The sequence below is a fragment of the Anguilla anguilla genome, chromosome 15 (assembly GCF_013347855.1).
Source record: "Anguilla anguilla isolate fAngAng1 chromosome 15, fAngAng1.pri, whole genome shotgun sequence".
In the NCBI taxonomy this organism is placed as follows: domain Eukaryota; kingdom Metazoa; phylum Chordata; class Actinopteri; order Anguilliformes; family Anguillidae; genus Anguilla; species Anguilla anguilla.
This window is the reverse complement of record NC_049215.1, coordinates 2,642,916-2,661,529: the sequence shown is the minus strand read 5'-3', so window position 1 is coordinate 2,661,529 and position 18,614 is coordinate 2,642,916. Positions and strand designations below refer to the sequence as shown.

General features: G+C 42.3%; 1 protein-coding gene across 2 annotated transcripts; it reads left to right on the top strand.

The window, feature by feature from the left end:
• Positions 1–8,280: 8,280 nt before the first annotated feature.
• Positions 8,281–17,051, top strand: LOC118213887 (receptor activity-modifying protein 1-like). 2 transcript variants are annotated; one of them, XM_035393105.1, is made up of 5 exons: positions 8,305–8,405; positions 14,345–14,453; positions 15,248–15,335; positions 15,959–16,094; positions 16,685–17,051. In XM_035393105.1, the coding sequence occupies exons 3-5, from the start codon at positions 15,275–15,277 to the stop codon at positions 16,917–16,919; spliced, it is 432 nt and encodes a 143-aa protein (XP_035248996.1). In that variant the 5' UTR covers positions 8,305–8,405; positions 14,345–14,453; positions 15,248–15,274; the 3' UTR covers positions 16,920–17,051. The 2 variants fall into 2 exon arrangements, with proteins under 2 accessions (XP_035248995.1, XP_035248996.1); XM_035393104.1 differs by lacking the exon at positions 14,345–14,453 and having other exon boundaries at positions 8,281–8,405.
• Positions 17,052–18,614: the final 1,563 nt, after the last annotated feature.

Genomic DNA, 18,614 nt, shown 5'->3' with positions numbered 1-18,614 from the left:
GCACTCGTTTTGTGTGTGTTGCCCGGCAACCAGAAGTGAATGTACATGGGCAAAAATTGTGAAATGTTTGTTTTGCGCTGGGAAAAACATCACGGTGGCAAAGACTATGTTTTATTAAATTTGAAAGGCACATCTTTCAAGTGGTCGTCAAGTCAGGACAAATTATCGACGGTACAGCGGCATTTCATTTTTTTCAGCGCCCGCATTTGAGCCTAATGGGACCGGACGGAGAGAAAACACGGACTGCGACGGCGAAGGGTTGGCCGGACGCGGAGGAGAAAAGCCGCGCCGGCGAAAGACCCGAGCTCCGTTTACCCCCGGGCCCCGCCCTCGCTCTCCCCGCCGCCGCCGCCGCGCGTTTAAAGGAACAATGGAGCCGTTTCCGCAGCGGCGCCCGAGAGAAACATCGCGAGCAGAGACGCGCGGGGGGCCGAGCCGGAGGCCTCGGCGAGGTCGGCGCCCGGCTCCTCGCTTCCCCCTCGCTTCTCCTCGCTTCCCCTCGCGCTCCTCCGTGACAGCTCGCCGATAGCCGAGCGCGCTGCCGCTTTTCCGCTCGCTTTCGAAAATAATCCTTTCCAGACCTCGACGATCCGAAGAGGGCCCGGGGTTGGTAGGCGGTCGCGAGCGGTCCCGCGAGAAGCCTGCTTCAAACAGCCGCCGCCGGTGGTTTTTGCGTCGATGACTGCTGCGCTGTTGCTAATTGCGGCACCGTTCTGTTGACGTTCGGAGGGACAAGCCGGCGTTCTTCGTGTTTATGTACGAAGGTACAAGCGCGGCGCGGGATGCGTTTGATTGGGTGGCTGTCCCGCTCCTCGGCGGCTGTCTGAGTGGCTTTTATGTGGTCTTTGCGGGGTTTGCTGCGACGTTCTTGACGCGAGTCCATGAGTGTGACTCACAGGGCTTGGAAACATGGCGGCGAGACCTGGGATTTGGTGGGTTTGTGGCCCGGTCATCCTCTTTTCTCCCGCCTCACTCAGAATGCCTTTCTTTCTTTCTTTCTTCCTTTCCTTTCTGCTTTTTATTCCAGCTCTCTCATGCGCTTCTGCTCCCTGGTGTGTGTCCCGCTGTTTTTCAAATCTATCTGAACTGAAGAGAAAGCGAGGGAACCAGACCAATCCGCCGTGGCACTGGGGAAGGCTGCTCTTTCTGGGCTGGGTGAAGATTTCTGTACTGTTGTAGTGGCTGTTGGAATTGCCTCTTCAACGTAGTGCCAATGTTTTACTTGCTTTGATCACTCACGCACAGTCGCACACACTCAAACACACACGCTCACACAAACACTCATATGCATGCACACACATACACACACACACATACAGTACACACACACATGCACACACACACTCGCACACAAATACAGACAGGTACACACACACACACACAAATACAAACACACACACACACACACTCAAACACGCACACATGCAGACACGCACGCACTTTGGCCTTATCTCTGGGTTGTCACATTTCAGAGAGAATCTTTCACATGGATCATGGATCTTCCTGGCTGCGCAAGGGAAAAGTTTAACGCATGATTTAGAAGAGCCTGTTGAGGTGATGGAAAGAAGGACTGAACTGAGCAAATCCTGAGCTTACACACAGTTTTAGCACAGGCCTCACTGGAAACCCAAACACTGGCTCGAAGTCTTATTGCCTTTTAACATGGGTGTGACAAACCTGTAGAATAGAATAGAACAGAATTTACAAGGGGAAACTTCAGGAAGGTTTGCGGGAAAGTGTAAAAGCTTTTCCACGGTTTGGGAAATAAAACTCTTCCCTGTGTGTGCATTCTTGCACCCACTCTGCTAAAATGTTTGTAAGAGAGAAGGTGGACATGTGATCACCAAAACTGGACAACTGAAGGTCGGGAAAAACTTGGTCTGGTCTGATGAATTGTGGCTACTACATGCAGGTGGCAAGGGCAGAATTCAGTGAAAATAGCATGAATCCATTGATCTTGCCTTGTGTCAACATGTTTTGATGTAATGTGTTGTAAATATTCATGTAAACTGTATATTATTATAGGTAGAGACCTTACATAAGCCGCTTAGGGTTTCTTGTCACTATCTGCTTACTAGTTTCCTTTCCTTTGTTGATTTTAAATTTGTGCAAATAAAAATAAAACAAAAAACAAAACAATGCAGGCTGGTCATGCTATACTGGTTAATATCACCTGAGCATCATTAGAAAGCCATACCTAAGCAGTGTTGCTGACCACAGGCGTCCCTTTATGGCCACAGGCTACTCTTTCCCTAATTCCAGCAGGATAACAGTCACAAAGCACATTATCATCTTAAGCAGGTTCCACGAACGTGACCATGTATTTATTTTACTCCAATTGCCTGTCCCAGATCTCAATGGAGCACCTTTGGGATGAGGTGGAACGGGAGGTCCGCAGCATGAATGTGTGGCAGGGCAGAAATCTGCTGGAACTGTGTGATGCCATTGAGTCAGCATGGACCAAAGTCCCTAAGGAATGTTTCCAGCACCTTGTTTAATCCACTAAGATTTCACGCTGTGCAGGGGGCAGGAGGTCTTGCCGACGTGGTATTAGATAGATGTGCCTAATAAAGTGGCCACTGAATGTAGTTTTCTTCAGTATAATGAAAATATAATTAATGCGCTATTGTAAGTTGCTTAGGCTGAAAAAATCTGCCAAATGACTTAATTGTAAAATTGGAAATTGTACATTTTACATCAAGTATAGTATACTTGAAGTGTACTGTTTTCTAAGTTAGTATACTTGAAGTACACTATATGGCCAAAAGTATCCAGACACCCCTTGGTCTGGGGCTGTTTTTCATGGTTTGGGCTAGGCTTCTTAGTTCCAGTGAAGGCAAATCTTAATGCTAAAGCATGCAATGACATTCTAGATGATTCTGTGCTTCCCGAACATTTTGGGGAAGGCCCTTTCCTGTTTCAGCCTGACATTGTCCCTGGACACACAGTGAGGTCCATATAGAAATGGTTTTGTCAAGAACGGTGTGAAGAACTTGAAGGGCCTGCACAGAGCCCTGATCTCAACCCTCTTCCAACATGTTTGGGATTAATTGGAAAGCCAAATGCGAGCCAGGCCTAATCGCCCAATCAGTGCCCAACCTCTCTAATGCTTTTTTGGCTGAATGGAATGCAGCAATACTCCTACATCTAGTATGAAGCCTTCCCAGAGTGGAGGTAGTTATAACAGCAAAGGGTGGACCAACTCCATATTAATGCTCATAATTTCGGATGAGATGTTGGATGTCAGGTGTCCACATACTTTTGGCCATGTAGTGTATTATTATAAACCATTTACTTACTAGACTTTTAACTCTAATATAATGCACTATTTTAAGTTACTTTGGCTAAAACTATCTGCCAAATGGTTGATTTAAAAAATAAAATATATAATCAAAAATTGTTGGACTGAAAAATATAACATGTATTACATGACTTTTTATACATAGTCTGCCAATTTCAGTGCACCATTATGTTGGGGACAGATGGCTTCACAGGTGTTTGTGATCAGTCAGGTGTGCTTAATTGCTTCCTTAGTGCAGAGAAGAGGGTTTTCAGGATCTCGTCTTGATTCTAGGCTTTTGATTTCCTTTTGAGTCTGTTATTTGCATTTGTCAACATAAGGACCAGATTTGTGGAACCTGTTTTCTCAGGAACATACTGCAGAAGAGGGCAATTAAAAAGAAGGCGATTTATTTATTTATCTAAAATAAATAAATAAATATGCGGCTTGTCAATTTTTCCAGACTGACACCCTAATATTAATTTAATGTAGTCTGCTCACATGTCAGTCAAATTGATTTAAATAACACATTTTACAAAGAGTTATTCAGAGCGTGCTTCCCAGTGTACCCTGGCCTAAACATTCACACAGCAAGCCTGTGACCAGAGCAATGGTGGACAGTAACAAAGTACATGTAGGCCTACTTCATTTCTGTACTTAAGTACCTTTTTCAAGTATCTGTACTTTACTCAAGTGTTTCCATTTTGAGAGACTTTTTACTTTCACTCCACTACATTTCAAACTAAATATCATACTTTTTACTCCACTACTTTTGTGCGATATCTGTCTGTTACTCGTTACTTTGATGTGGAGAAAATGGATTGTCTAAAAGATCCTATAGAATAATACTACAACATCACTTTCATACTGAAGCCTACCAATCAGGGCGCAGCGCGCGTTTCAATTGGCTCCTGACACTTTGAACCAAAGACGTTAGCTAGGCGGGAAGGCAAGCAGAGACTGGCGATTTGGAACACAGAGAGACAGCTTAACAGTCCTAGTACATCTTAAAACAGTATATCAGCCCGGTCTATCAGCAAACATATGCCTCAGCCTCGCTCAGAATTTCTCAAGAATAATAGTATTTTCCAAGAAACAGCGAAAGTCATCGATAAAATTTTGCCAGGTGCAGTGTATTTTACCTACAAGTTGGGGTGAAAAAGCGTTTCTTTCACTGCTACCACAGACCGAATGCGTAATACAGCTATAATGAGACAAAACTTTCAAATACACTGGAATAGGCTATAAAACGGTATTACAAAAGTAAAATTAGACATCTTATACATCATTAGAAAGCTTATTCTGTCACCTATTGGATCGATTAACTGTAGATCAAGCCAGATTGTACTACAAAGGACGACAACACCAAAAGCAACATGTGTGGTATTACTAGCTGACCTCGTTTTCTGGAGTAAGACCGGACCAGAAGCTGCTGCACAAGTGTTGTTGACGGTGTTGTCGCCCTTTTTAGTACAGTCTGGCTTGATTGAGAATTCATTTATTCAGTAGGTGAGAGTATACGCTTTCTAACCATGTATAACACGTCTAATTTTGGTTTTGGAATGTCATTTTATAGGTCAACCGAAAGTTTTCTCATCATCGCATTCACTCTGTGTTAGCAGTCAAAGACGCTGCACCTGACGAAACGTTATCAACGATTTTTCGTAATTTATTGGGAAATACTATTATTATTGAGGACTTCTGGGTATGCCTAAGCCATATGTTTGTTGATATACCTAGCTGACAGTGTTTTCATTTGTAATTTAGCATTTGGAATAGCGTTTTTATCCATTCACTTCCGCATTAAGCTATGACCTGTTGCCTGTGCTATATCATTTCTGGTGGCTAAATCGCCAGGAAACCTCGATGTATTTTGATATTTGATAGTGAAATATTAGAATTGATGGTGCCTTTGTTCCATTTTATTTTTTTATTAAACTGTGAATTTGTATTTATACCATAGTTTTCACTCTTACATACAGTATGTTAGGAGGTGAACAATTTAGTTTGCCTACTGTATTTTTAAATTGTTTGTCATGTCAGCAACCCCAATAATAGTAGCCTACTTTTTACTTTTGATACTTAAGTATTTTTAAAAGCAGGTACTTTTGTACTTTGACTCAAGTAGAAATTTAAATTGAAGACTTTTAGTGCAGTAATATTTAGCAAGGGTATTTGTAATTTCACTCAAGTACAGGATTTGTGTACTTCGTCCACCTCTGGACCAGGGTATGCTTCACAGCGTACCCTGGCCTGAAACTCCACACTGCAAGCCTGTGGTCAGAGTATGCTTCACAGTGTACCCTGTGGTACGAGTAGGGGTGTAACAATTAATCGATTCAGATTGATGCATCAATACAGAAAGCAACAATTCAATTCAATCGATTCAACATGAATTAATCGATTCGTATCATTGAGAGCCGAGAAACACATGCAATTCTGTCAACGTCTCTGATTAGTTATTTTTTCAGTAGTTTAATATTGCATTTCACTGTGTATCATCATGGTAAATTATTGTGTTTGTGCAGGTTGCACAAACTACAGCCTGTCAGGACATCGAGTACACAATTTTCCTTACAGGAAAAGGAACGCTTCTAGCTTTCGTGCCTGGGTGCGTTTTGTGCAGGTGAAGAGACAGGACTTCACTGCGGCATCTGTTATAAAAAAAAAAAAAACGCGGTCGTGTGGCGCTCATTTTAGACCCCCACCCATGACATAATGGACAATATTGTCTATCTGGGCATTCATAAAAATATTCTTTCACCACTCAAAAATCGTATTCCGTCATAGCAACAAGATAAACCCAACAATAGCCCTAAGATATTACAATACAGCAGTGAAAACGCTGCTCAATGAATAACCAAATAAATTAGAAGTTTTAAAAAAAATGATACCATGTCATTCTACAGTCAATATATGGGACTAAATATTGAATATACACAACCTTACCATTGGTTTTACGTGTAGAGATGTCCCGTTTGAGACTGAGTGGTCATATATTGTCTTGGACAAACGTTTGTGAAATATACGCGCATTTGTGATGCCTGAGTACTAGGGTTGAGCCGAATACTCGGATGAAACGAGTATCCGGTACGGATAATGTACTTTTTACGAGCACGAGTACCATCCGAGTAAAATGTGTCAATATCCGTAATCGTGATGAAGGAAAATCCTCATTGGGTAGCTGTGTCCAGTGTCCACATCGTTCTGTGATAAGCCAGCCACACACAGAGCTCCTCCTCTACACAGAGCCTGTACAAAGTTCACTGCTGCTGCCTCGCACAACAATCTTGCCACCGTCACAGCCACTTTTTCCACAGGTATCATTATCTATTGTCATATATTCTCAATAAAATAAAGTTTGCAATTCTCAGATTCGCATGAACACATTATTCTCACCATAGCTAAATACATATTTACTGGACATTCACACGTAAGCACATATTACTGATTACAAACGGACATTTCTAGCTTCTAGCTTGCTACAGTGGGGCTAACTAGCCACTTAACTAGCTGCTACAGTGGGGCTAACTAGCCAGTTAGCTAGCGACTACATGCATGTACTTGTATTTCCTACATAGTAACATTTAGCGATCTCATACACACATTCTACTAGCATCATTGACATCCTAGCATTCTTATACATCCACTGTACTAATGCAATATCACTTTTGTGCACATTTAGACGTCGCTCACCTGAAATCACAAGACATACAGTACATCCTGGTTAGCCAACTGTACCCTGGCACGCTCTGTCTACTACTGTCTTCACATCGTCAGTTCATTTAAAAAAATAAAACCAGAGTACCGATAACGGCGTCTTTTACTGCTACCACAGAGTGAATGCGATGATAAGAAAATGTTCGGTTACGCTGACCTATAAAACACTATTCCAAAAGCAAAATTAGACATGTTATATACATCGTTAGAAAGCTTATACTCTCACCTACTGAATAAATGAATTGTCAATCAAGCCAGTCTGTACTAAAAAGGGTGAAAAAAGGATTGAAATGGTACATGTTTATAATAGCTGGAGCCCAAATTATCATATCATATCTTATATTACAGTATTGCACCCTATCCAATAGTATCGCGGCAAAATTTCATGTATCTCCAAATCTTATCGTGGTGAAGCCTAAGGTTTACACCCCTAGGTAAGAGTATGCTTCACAGTGTACCCTGGCCTGAAACCCCACACAGCAAGTCTGTGGTCAGAGTGGAAAACAATGGCACAGGAAAACACCCGGATGGCAAGAAGGAAGAAATTGAGGGAGGAACCAGACTCAAGAAGGGGAACCCACCCTGTTCTTGTTGGTTCTGTGAGTGTATGTGTGTGTGTGTGTGTGTGTCTGCGTATGCGCATGCGTCTGTGTGAGTTTATGTGTGTGTGTTGGTGTGTGTGCTTATGTGTGAGCGTGTGTGTGTGCATCTGTGTGAGTGTGTGTGTATATATGTGTGTTTGTGTGTGTGTGTCTGTGTGTGCATAATTAGTTATACACAGAAATAGTGCCATACTGCAGAACTGCCATTTTGTATGCATGGCATTGCAGGATTGAACACTGCTGCATACTGCACCCTTGACAAAGACTCCGACGCTTACCAACCTGTATACCTTCTGATCCTCCCCAGCTGCTTAAACTGATAACGTGACACATGCAAGCCATATAAATCACCATGAATTAGGATTAGCCATGCAAGAGCACTGCTGTAGGGTTTCACAGACCAGTAAATGAGATGACAGAAAAGAGCATTCTCTAGGAAAATCAAACAAACAGTCATTTTTCCCATGTGTATTGCATGATGAAGTGAGTCTGTTGTCTTGTGAAACGTTACATCGCTGACTTATGCAGTTGAGTCACATTATGAGGCCCTCTACTCGATGTCACCTGGGAGTCAACAGCCATACATAGATGCTCTGTGGCCTGGGAAAATGGTGGCAGGACGGGGGGCTCCCTGGGAAAATGGGGCAGGGCAGGGGCTCCCTGGGAAAGGAAGCAGATGTCCAGTGGGGACTCTGGCCCTTAGCATGACGGAGCATTCTGCCGTTGATAAGACCCAGGCTCTCCGGGCACGCGGGGACTCTGGGAAAACTGGGATCGGAGCGGCTTCTCCTCCCTACACTGCGGTAATGATTTCTTTTCCAAAGACTTCCTGCTAACCTGCACAATTCTGCTATTTGGCATAAAAGTGCTTTAATATGTACTTCCTGGAAGACTCCACAGATAGACATGAGGGAATCTTGTCTGGCTGCTTTCCTTAAAAATAAAGCAGAAAAAAGATCGTTTTAATGGGTCTGTTCAGCTGGGACCATGAAAAAACTTGCCAATATTGTCCTTTAAGTGTTCTTAATTAATGGGAAATGTAGCTGTGAAATGTGTTATTTCTAAAATGGTGGGAATATTGGTCCTGTCTTTAATTGAATTCTCATTTTGGCCCTCGGTCCGTAACGTTATATCTTGAAAATATTATGGTTTGATTTCCCCAGGGAAGGGAAAATATGACTACATACTACAGCACAGTGCTGTTTTGGTGAACTTATTGTGTACATTCCTCATAAGAACTGTATTTTATTGGCATAACAACAAAGTAATGCAAAACAAATATTGTTTCCATAACAGTGTATGTAATGTCGGGGATGTTTATGCTGCTGCGAGCTTTTCCGAAGCCGTTACCTATTTAAAACACAGTTCCCAAGAGCTCCCAGTTCTTTATTTGTAAACAAACAGGAAAAATCGTCTAAACTGAAGACTAGACTTTCAGCTCTTTTGAAAAGGGCTATCATTATTTCCCGATGCATTGCTTATGTAAGTGTGGCATAAATAAGCACGCTCTCTATACTTGAGCAACTGTAATGGTGACAGTGTGTCTGCTGCAGTCTATTAATAAGTCAGTACAAAAACATTCTTTTCATGATAAGACTCATGCTGAGATGAACATCGTTTGTGACATTTCAGTACTGTGAAAACTAGCAATGGCAGGAGGGGAATGCCATTAGCATTGTAAGGATTTTTAAAAAAAGATTAGCTGCCATCAAATTAACACAATGTGCGTGACTGGACAAGCAGCAAGAAAATCTGTTAAATATGTCCACTATCCTGTGTGCTAACCTCCTGTACTGTTCATTCCCATTTGCATTTTTGAGGTTAATCTACCATATGTGAACCAACTTCAGTTCAGTTCAATACTTAACTACTAAATGCATAACTATATACCTAGTCATAAATTGAGTATTTATGGGTAAACAGAACCTATGGTTAAACATAAAAATACAATCAAAATGGAGCTATGTGTCAATGATAATAATAATCCTGAAAATATTGAACGATAAGAATATCAAGCCCATATACACTAGGCTTATTTTTTTTTCCTATAGACAAAAGGTGTCAAGAATTCATGTCATAGTCAATTCCTGAACAGTTCAAGGTTCAAGGGTCTCTACTTCCATATAAGTCTTTGTAAACAGTCAAATGCAAAAGTATTAGGAGAGTGACACATCATTTGATGTTTTGGCTCTGTACTCCAGCACATTGGAAATAAAACAATGAATGTGAGGTTAAAGCACTTTAATATTTACATCCGTATTGGGTGAACCATGTAGGACTTGTAGACCAATTACTAGCTCATACCTTATTCACATAAAACACACTTCAATTTATGATGTTCTATAAATTAATCTTCCCTTAAAATGTTGATACATAGCATTTAAAATGTGCATATTGATTCACCAGATGTCATTCAGGGATAATGATTATGGTATTATATACTTAAATTTCAAAAATGTTTGACAAAAATGTTGGAGTCACATGAGGAGTCATCTCAGTTCAGCTTTGGCTTTAGTACAGAATGGCAGCAGCTATAGCATCCTCCTGACACTGGCTGATATATATTGTTTTTGACATAATGGTGTCAATAGTGCCTTGGATGACCTGTTGCAGCGAAAATAATATCAAAATATTTATTTTATTATTATTGAATGTCTCTTGTAGTGTAGGTTTCATCATTGTAGAATACATGGGTCTTGACATTAAGACATGGAAACCCATGGTTCCCTACAGGGGACAGAATTGAAATCGTGCATCTGAGGAAAATAAGACGAATAACTGGGCAGGATGTTGTGAGAATGCTCCACAACCTCTCAGCAGCACTTGACACTTGACCAACTCTGGCTCTCTTTCTTAACATGGGGATCTGTGGCACAGCTCACAACTGGTTTGCATCGTACTGTGTGAAGACCTCAGGAACTCTTAACTGGCATCCTCCAGGGCTCAGGCCTCGGCCCTTTCCTCTTTTTTCCATTTGCAAAATCTCTTGACTCTTGTCACGTCCTAATAATAATAATAATAATAATAATAATATATTTTATTTGTAATGCACTTTTTATTAAAATTTCATCTCAAAGTGCTAAAGAGGTGCATAAAATCCTTGTAGTTGGATGAATTAAAGCAAGCACAAAGTTCAAATAAAACAAGTTTTAAAATGTCTTGTTAACAAGGAAAGTTTACACTGGGATGCATAAAAACAAAGACAAAACAAAACATATGTAAGAAGAGGCCCTGTTAAAAAAGGAAGGTTTTTAGGCCTGTTTTAATAATTTCCAGATTCTGTGGTGCCCTTAGGTGGTCGGTCAGAGTATTCCAGAGGCGGGGTGTGGCCGAGTGGAATGCCTGATCCCCCATGGTGTGGAGCTTAGTCCTGAGGGCACAGAGAAGCAGGGTATTGCAGGATCGTACTTTGCTGGTGGAGGCTTTAGGAGTGAGCAGTTTCTTAAGAGGAGGCAGGGAGCATTTCCATGGATGCAAGGATGGGTCATGTGAAGTATTTCAAACCTTGAGAAGATAAAGACATGACACAAGACATCTCTGTGTCTGACAGGTTTAGAGTTTGGAGATATTCTGGAGGTGGTAGAAGGAGGTTTAACACAAATGTTTGGTGTGGGCATTGAAGGTAAGGTGAAGGACAAACCTAACACGTAGCTTGGAGACTGATGAGGAGAGGCAAATATTGTGGCCAGAAAAGGTGAGGTGAGTTGGGGGGGAATGCCAACTAAGAGGCCTTGATTTTGGAGTTGTTCAGTTGGAGGAAGTTGTGTTTGATCCAGGCCCCTCTCTCCTCGAGGCAGGTGATTAGTAGTGATGAAGCTGCATGCAGAGTGGTTAGGTCGGGGTTCAGGTGTAATTATGTGCATAGCAATGGATTAACATTCCATGTCGACAGATGACATGACCAAGGGGGAGCGTATAGAGAGTGAACAGGATGGGGCCGAGAACTGACTCTTGAGGAACACTACAGGTGAAAAAGTGCATCCAGGACTTGCAACCCCCTAAGGAGACATACTCAGGCCGTCCAGACAAGTAGGACTGAAACCAGTTTAAGCCAGAGCCAGAGAGTCTGATAGTGCTGTGGAGGCACTTGAGGAGGATGTCAGCATCAACAGTGCTGAGCACGGCCCTCAGGTCACAAAGAGAGAGGGGTAAGCCAGACCAGTGGTGTTTCGGTGCTGTGGGCAGAATGAAAACCTGACTGGAACTTCTCATCGAGGCTGTTCAACTTTGGATGGTCCTGAAGCTGTGCAGCTACCACTCTTTCCAACAGGAAGAATTTTGGACCAGAAGGGAAGGTTGGAAATGGGTCAGTAATTGGCAAGAACTTGTGGGTCCAGGTCAGGATTCTTGAGACGTGGTCAGATGAGAGCAGTTTTAAGAACGGGTGGAACATGACCAGCTTGGAAGGAGTGGTTTACAACTTTGAGGATGAGGGGACTGAATGCTGAGATGTATGATTTCACCATAACCGTGGGGAAAGGGTCCAAGACACAGGTGGAAGGTTTCATTTTGCTGATGATGTCCTCAACTTCTCTCTGCGTGACATCAGGGAAGAAACAGAGAAGCTTACAAATCTCGGGCTGAGAGCCAACAGCAGGGGGTGGCAGAGAGGAAGAGCTGGAGAGCTGAGACTGAATGTTGTTGACTTTTGCTCTGAAGAAGTCACTTTAAACTGTCACACTGTGGAACAGTTTGTGGACAATTTTGTGGATTTAGGAGATGGTTAATGGTAGAAAATAGCTGCTTGGAGCTACCAGGATTATTGCTGATAATGTTGGAGATTAGCAGTGACCCCTCTTTGAGGGGTCTTGAGTATGCTTTTTATGTTCCTGGAAGGCTAGTGTGTGAACAGTGAGCCCAGATTCTGAAGTGCCGTTCAAGTGCACACCCAACTGTTTTAATTTTCCACAGTTCTCCAGTGAACCAGGGAACTGAGCGTGAGAAGGCGACTACTCGTGTTTTCGCAAGGGCATGGTGAAACTGCTCGACGGTTTATTATTGAACTCCACCGATTCATCCCCTGATGTGAAGATTGGAGAGGAGATGTGCTGGAGGTCCAATGTCATGATGTCTGGGTGGATGTTTTTTCAGTTTCTGAAACACACCTGGGGCTTGGGTTTGGTATGATGACACAGAGATGACAGCTCCATTGAAACAACCTTGTGATCATAGGCCTACAGGTTGCTAATAGGGAGAGAGTGTGTGACCCTCTGATGTGTGTGGGGTGATGACCAGGTCAAACGTGCACCCCCCTGGTGCATGTGGGCACATCGAAACGTTGGTCCAGGTCAAGGCATTCCATTAGATGCAGAAGTTCATCTGTAGAGTGAGATAAGAGGGTGTCAACACAAATGTTGAAATCACCAAGAATTACAGTGTTGCTAGATGTGGTGCAGAGTGAGGCAAAATGACTGTGCATCTCAGGTATAGAGACTGAGTTTGTTTTAGGAGGGCGGTAAATGAGAAGTAGTGTCATAGAGTAAGGGGGTTTACATTCAAGTGGAAGCCTTTTGAAGGAGGACAGGTCAGGCAGATGCAAGGGGGATGATTTCAGCTGGCTTCTGTGTGTGATGGTTAAGGCACCACCACCACCAGTGCTGTGGGCTTTCTCCTGTGCCTGTAGTCAGGCGGACAGGATTCATTTAACAGGGAGTAAACCCATGACTGATGCCAGGTTTCAGAGAAGCACATGTCAGTCCCCTTGTCCAGAATGTAGTCGTGTATGAGACTTATTAATGTGTGAGGGATGTGAGTTTAAAAGCTCTGTCAGTCAGAACAGCAGAAACCCTGCCCATCTTCCCACTGCAGTCAGAACAGCAGAAACCCTGCCCATATTCCACTGCAGTCAGAACAGCAGAAACCCTGCCCATCTTCCACTGCAGTCAGAACAGCAGAAACCCTGCCCATCTTCCCACTGCAGTCAGAACAGCAGAAACCCTGCCCATCTTCCCACTGCAGTCAGAACTGCAGAAACCCTGCCCATCTTCCCACTGCAGTCAGAACAGCAGAAACCCTGCCCATCTTCCCACTGCAGTCAGAACAGCAGAAACCTTGCCCATCTTCCATTGCAGTCAGAACAGCAGAAACCCTGCCCATCTTCCTTCCCACTGCAGTCAGAACAGCAGAAACCCTGCCCATCTTCCCACTGCAGTCAGAACAGCAGAAACCCTGCCCATCTTCCCACTGCAGTCAGAACTGCAGAAACCCTGCCCATCTTCCCACTGCAGTCAGAACAGCAGAAACCCTGCCCATCTTCCCACTGCAGTCAGAACAGCAGAAACCCTGCCCATCATCTGACACAGACTGAAGACGCAACTCTTCAGATTGTACCCTCTATCTTCCGATTGGTTCCCTTTCCCTCCTCTAGATAGCCTTTCTTTCCCGTTACCTTTCTTTGGATTTCCCTTTGAATTATGTTATTGTTATAGCTGTATATGACAGGTTATCTGTTTAGAGGTACTTTCTTTTGTTACAATACAAATAGTCCATTTGTTGCATTAACATTATACTTAATGATTATAAATGCATCTTTGTGCCTTTCTGCCATGTTTGTATTCCTCGGAGAGTTACACGGACGTTCTCCATTCCTGTACGTCAGTCCTGCTAAGTGACCGTAATGTAATGAGTCCCTCAGGGGTCTTTTTGGAACCTGTTTTTCACAATTTGTTAAATATTGTTCTTTGTGTTTATTTTTATTTTTTTCTTAAATGCATAATCATTCTTCTAATTTCTGTCCTGATAGACTCTGACTGTAACCCTAAGCGTTCAGAAGGAAGATAGATGTGCTTTCATTAATCCTCCGGGGGAAATCAGTTTTCCCAGAAACAGCCTTAAAAACAGCATGATACGGGGTCAGTGCAATGCCAAATCTTAAATGTTTATATTGTGCTACCTTGTTCTTAACCTCCAGTTCAGTCTCCCCCATATATATCACCTGTTGACAGTTCTCTAACGCTACTTTGCCGTCTATTTCTGCAACAATATCTAATACTTGCAGTATCAGATGCAGTTGTACACATAACTGTAATTACGTCCCTGCCCAAGCCCTCAACACAGTGTTCTGCAATATGAAATTAATCTGCAATGTTTATTATCCCATCTTCTTACGTTTCCCTTTTTAAAACATAAAGTATTTGAGATTACATTTTATGTCTTTGGTTCTCAAAGACTGTATTGACCACCATTTTTGTTGTCATATTGACCCACCATTTATGTATTTATTTCGCTTTTCAGTCAGTGAGGTCACTTAGTAAAAATGCACGAACATTCTCTCCAAAATGTTCATCAATCACGTCCTTTCTGTAACATGTTTTATGGGACCATCTTTGGACCCATTTAGCTGCCCATTATCTAGTGCCCTATAACTCAAATCATGACCCTCGAGGTCCAAGAACTGCTGGTTTTCCACCCTTTCTTTACCTGGGAGTCAGGTTTGAGTACAGTCTGGCCAATTAGGAGCACTAATTGTTCAGTTAATAACCTGGGGGAAAAGGAAACCAGGGCTAGATTAGGATTCAGGGGTCCAGATTTGAATTATCCATGAACTAGAGTAAGAACAGATTCATCCCAGATACTAGAATACCCCCCAAACGTTTAACCAGATGAGAAATGAATTACTATTTTCACTGTAATCAACGTTTCACAGAAAAAAGACCAACAGAAACACAGAGGGATGGAGAATCGACTGGCCTTCACCATCTCTGCATATATTTACATTCTCTTTGCTTCTGCTGGTGAGTAATGGGACAATTATTTTTTAAATGAACTAAAAAGCAATTTAAAGATTTACAGATGATCTGAATGTTTCATTTATTGATCGTGTTGCCTTGGAGAAATATGTGTGTTCGCAGAAATAAACAGGAGCAAGCGAATGCATTCCTTTTGAACCGAAGCTTAAAGCTGTGTGTGAGGCAACGCAAAAGATAAAGAGAGTAAGCAGTTGTAATGTTGGTGAAAAGCTTGTCTACACCACTGCGAATGAATAAATAAAAGACTGGGACTGTCTAAACAGGCATCGGTGATATGAATGTCAGAGAGAATTTGAGAAGTGACCAGTAAACAGTCTTTCTGTGTTTGGTTGTTGCCATCTAATAATAATCAGCAATGTGTTATCCAAAGGAGACACACAGGAAAGGGGCATGTCTCCACCTCTTGCTCAGTACAGTTAGGGTTAGGGTTAGGGTTAGAGATTTACAGGAAACCCCTGCATGTCTCACCTGACTGTACTGCATTTACACACTCATTTATTCATAGGGGAGACTGCCATTTGTAACATGATATAATCCACTGTATATATTTCAGGGCCTATCATAACTGCATTTTATTTATTCATGTTTTGTTTTTTTTGCCTTTTCAGGCTTCACAGAGACCTACGTTCCCTGTGACAGGTCCACGTTTGACGATTATGTCAATAACTACTGTATTCCTGCCTTTAATCAGTCAATGGCATCTACCAGCTACCGAGCTAGGTGCCCCTGGCCCAATACGAGAAGGTGAGCCATGTTATTTTCCCTTTGTATACTCCGTAGGTGTAGCCAGCGCGGTCCTTTCTAATTTGCCTCGTTACAACCTCTCCTTCTACACTTTCATCCATTATCAAACCATGCCAGGAAGAGCAGCCAATGATCTCACCATGACATCATCATAAATGATGAGTGAGGGAAAGGTTAAGACTGAAAATAACTGTTGTTAACTTAACAACTGTTCGTCAGAGATATATGACCTTTTGTCATGGGAAAGTTTGAACGTCTTTCATAAACCGTGGGATTCCAGTTCTCCTGGGTGCTTTGTGTTACTAAAAGAGTGTAGCTAATTTAAACCAAACTGAATCTCACAATTACTCCATTTTGGTTACAAATTTTCTTTCGTGTGGCTCAAACTAAAAATTCTGTGCTTGCAGTCAGGTGAAAATAAGTTTGAGTTTGTCTGTTGGTGTGCATGTATGTTCGGTGGAAGCATGCATGTAGACCATTTTGGTTACGTTGTTTCCTAATTCTGCAGAACCCCATGAACTGTCAAGATGAATATTTATCACATTTTCCAGGTCTTTTTGTTCACTGATGAAGGTCCTTGTTTCTCACAGGTCCTACATCATGCTGGACATGTGCGTGGGGCAGGGGGTGCGTCTGAGTGGGTGTATGGAGCCCTCCATTAAGGACGAGGTGTTCCTGGGGATCCACAAGGCCTACTTCCCCCTCTGCTCCTACATGCAGGACCCGGACTTAGGGACCCTGCTCCTGCTGGTCCTGCCCTGCATCCTCACTGCTCTTATCCTCCCCTTCACCTGCACTTACCTCACCGCCTGCAGGGCAGCTTAGCAGCTGGACTAGAGACTGCAATGCAACTGTGACTGTGGACACACACACGCACACGGACACACGTGCACACACACGCATAAACACACACACGCACGCGCGCACAGTCACAAGCACACATACACACACTCACGCGCGCACAGACACAAGCACACATACACACACTCACGCCTGCAAAGACACAAGCACACATACACACACGCGCACACACACACGCACATGTGCACACGTACACACAGACACACAAACACACGCGAACGCTCACACACACACGCATACACACAGACACACACGTTAGTGTGGATGCCATTGCATCGATGATTGAGGTCACATTTGCAACTTTGCAACTTACATTTGCTGTTACAAATCTGGAACAGAAAGAAAAAGGTCAAAAAAAGATGGGCTAACTAATCACATGGGTAGACTTTTCGTGTGATTCCATGAAAAGAGAAATACACAATAAATTAAGCCTTTGAGATGGTTTTGCTAGCAGAAATCCAAGAGCTTCTGAAAAGCCTTATTGACATAGTGTATCAGTGCGGAAAACAGCCTAAATTCTGAAAGTGTAGGTCAGGCAGTGCGATTTCTTTCCAACCTTTAAATATACACAAAGATAAACTACCAACTCCAAACATTTCTGATTCAAATACAACTTCTGTGGCTTCGGAAGGGAAATGACAGTACTCAGGGGAGGGGAATGAGGTTAAATCAAGCAGGACAACATACGGTTTTAATTAGATGTAAAGGGGCCCATTGCAGTTTTCCTGTTCTGATACAGTATTTTGGTGCTGGTGCTTTCAGTTGAATAAACTATTCGCAGACAAACATGAACTTGAAACACATAATAAATATTTATTTCCAGACAAAAAATAACAAATCTTTTAAACAGCTTGAAACAAGCTCTTTACAATTTGACAATAATTGCAATTTGAACTACTAATAAATTACCCACCAGAATATTTGATTTATTTTTGTGTATTGCTAATGCTAAAGTAATACATTATTTACCATTCATTAATTCACATAAAAATGTAACTTTTGTTCCATTTACTTTCAGCCTTTGATTGCGAGTGAGGTTCAAAGTGCAACAGACATCATTCAAATCTTAATGCAAATGACTGGCCTAACTGTCATGGATGACAGATTTTGTATGTCCTTACAGTGACTAAAACACACAAGTATTGACTGTATGTCCTTACAGTGACTAAAACACACACACATCGATTGTGTATGTCCTTACAGTGACTAAAACACAAGTATCGGCTGTATGTCCTTACAGTGACTAAAACACACACACATCGATTGTGTATGTCCTTACAGTGACTAAAACGCACACACATCGATTGTGTATGTCCTTACAGTGACTACAAACACACACACATATCGATTGCGTATGTCCTTACAGTGACTAAAACACACACGCATCGATTGTGTATGTCCTTACAGTGACTACAAACACACACACACATATTGATTGTGTATGTCCTTACAATGACTAAAAAAACACACGTATCAATTGTGTATGCACTTACAGTGACTACAAACACACAGGTAATGATTGTCTGCTTCTCAAGGACCATGAAGAACCTATTGCCAAACAGAACCGTATGAGTTCTGTACCATAAACGTACAGTGTAAATAAATACATACAAAAATATAAACAGCAAATCATCATTAGCCTCAAATGCACTGCAACTT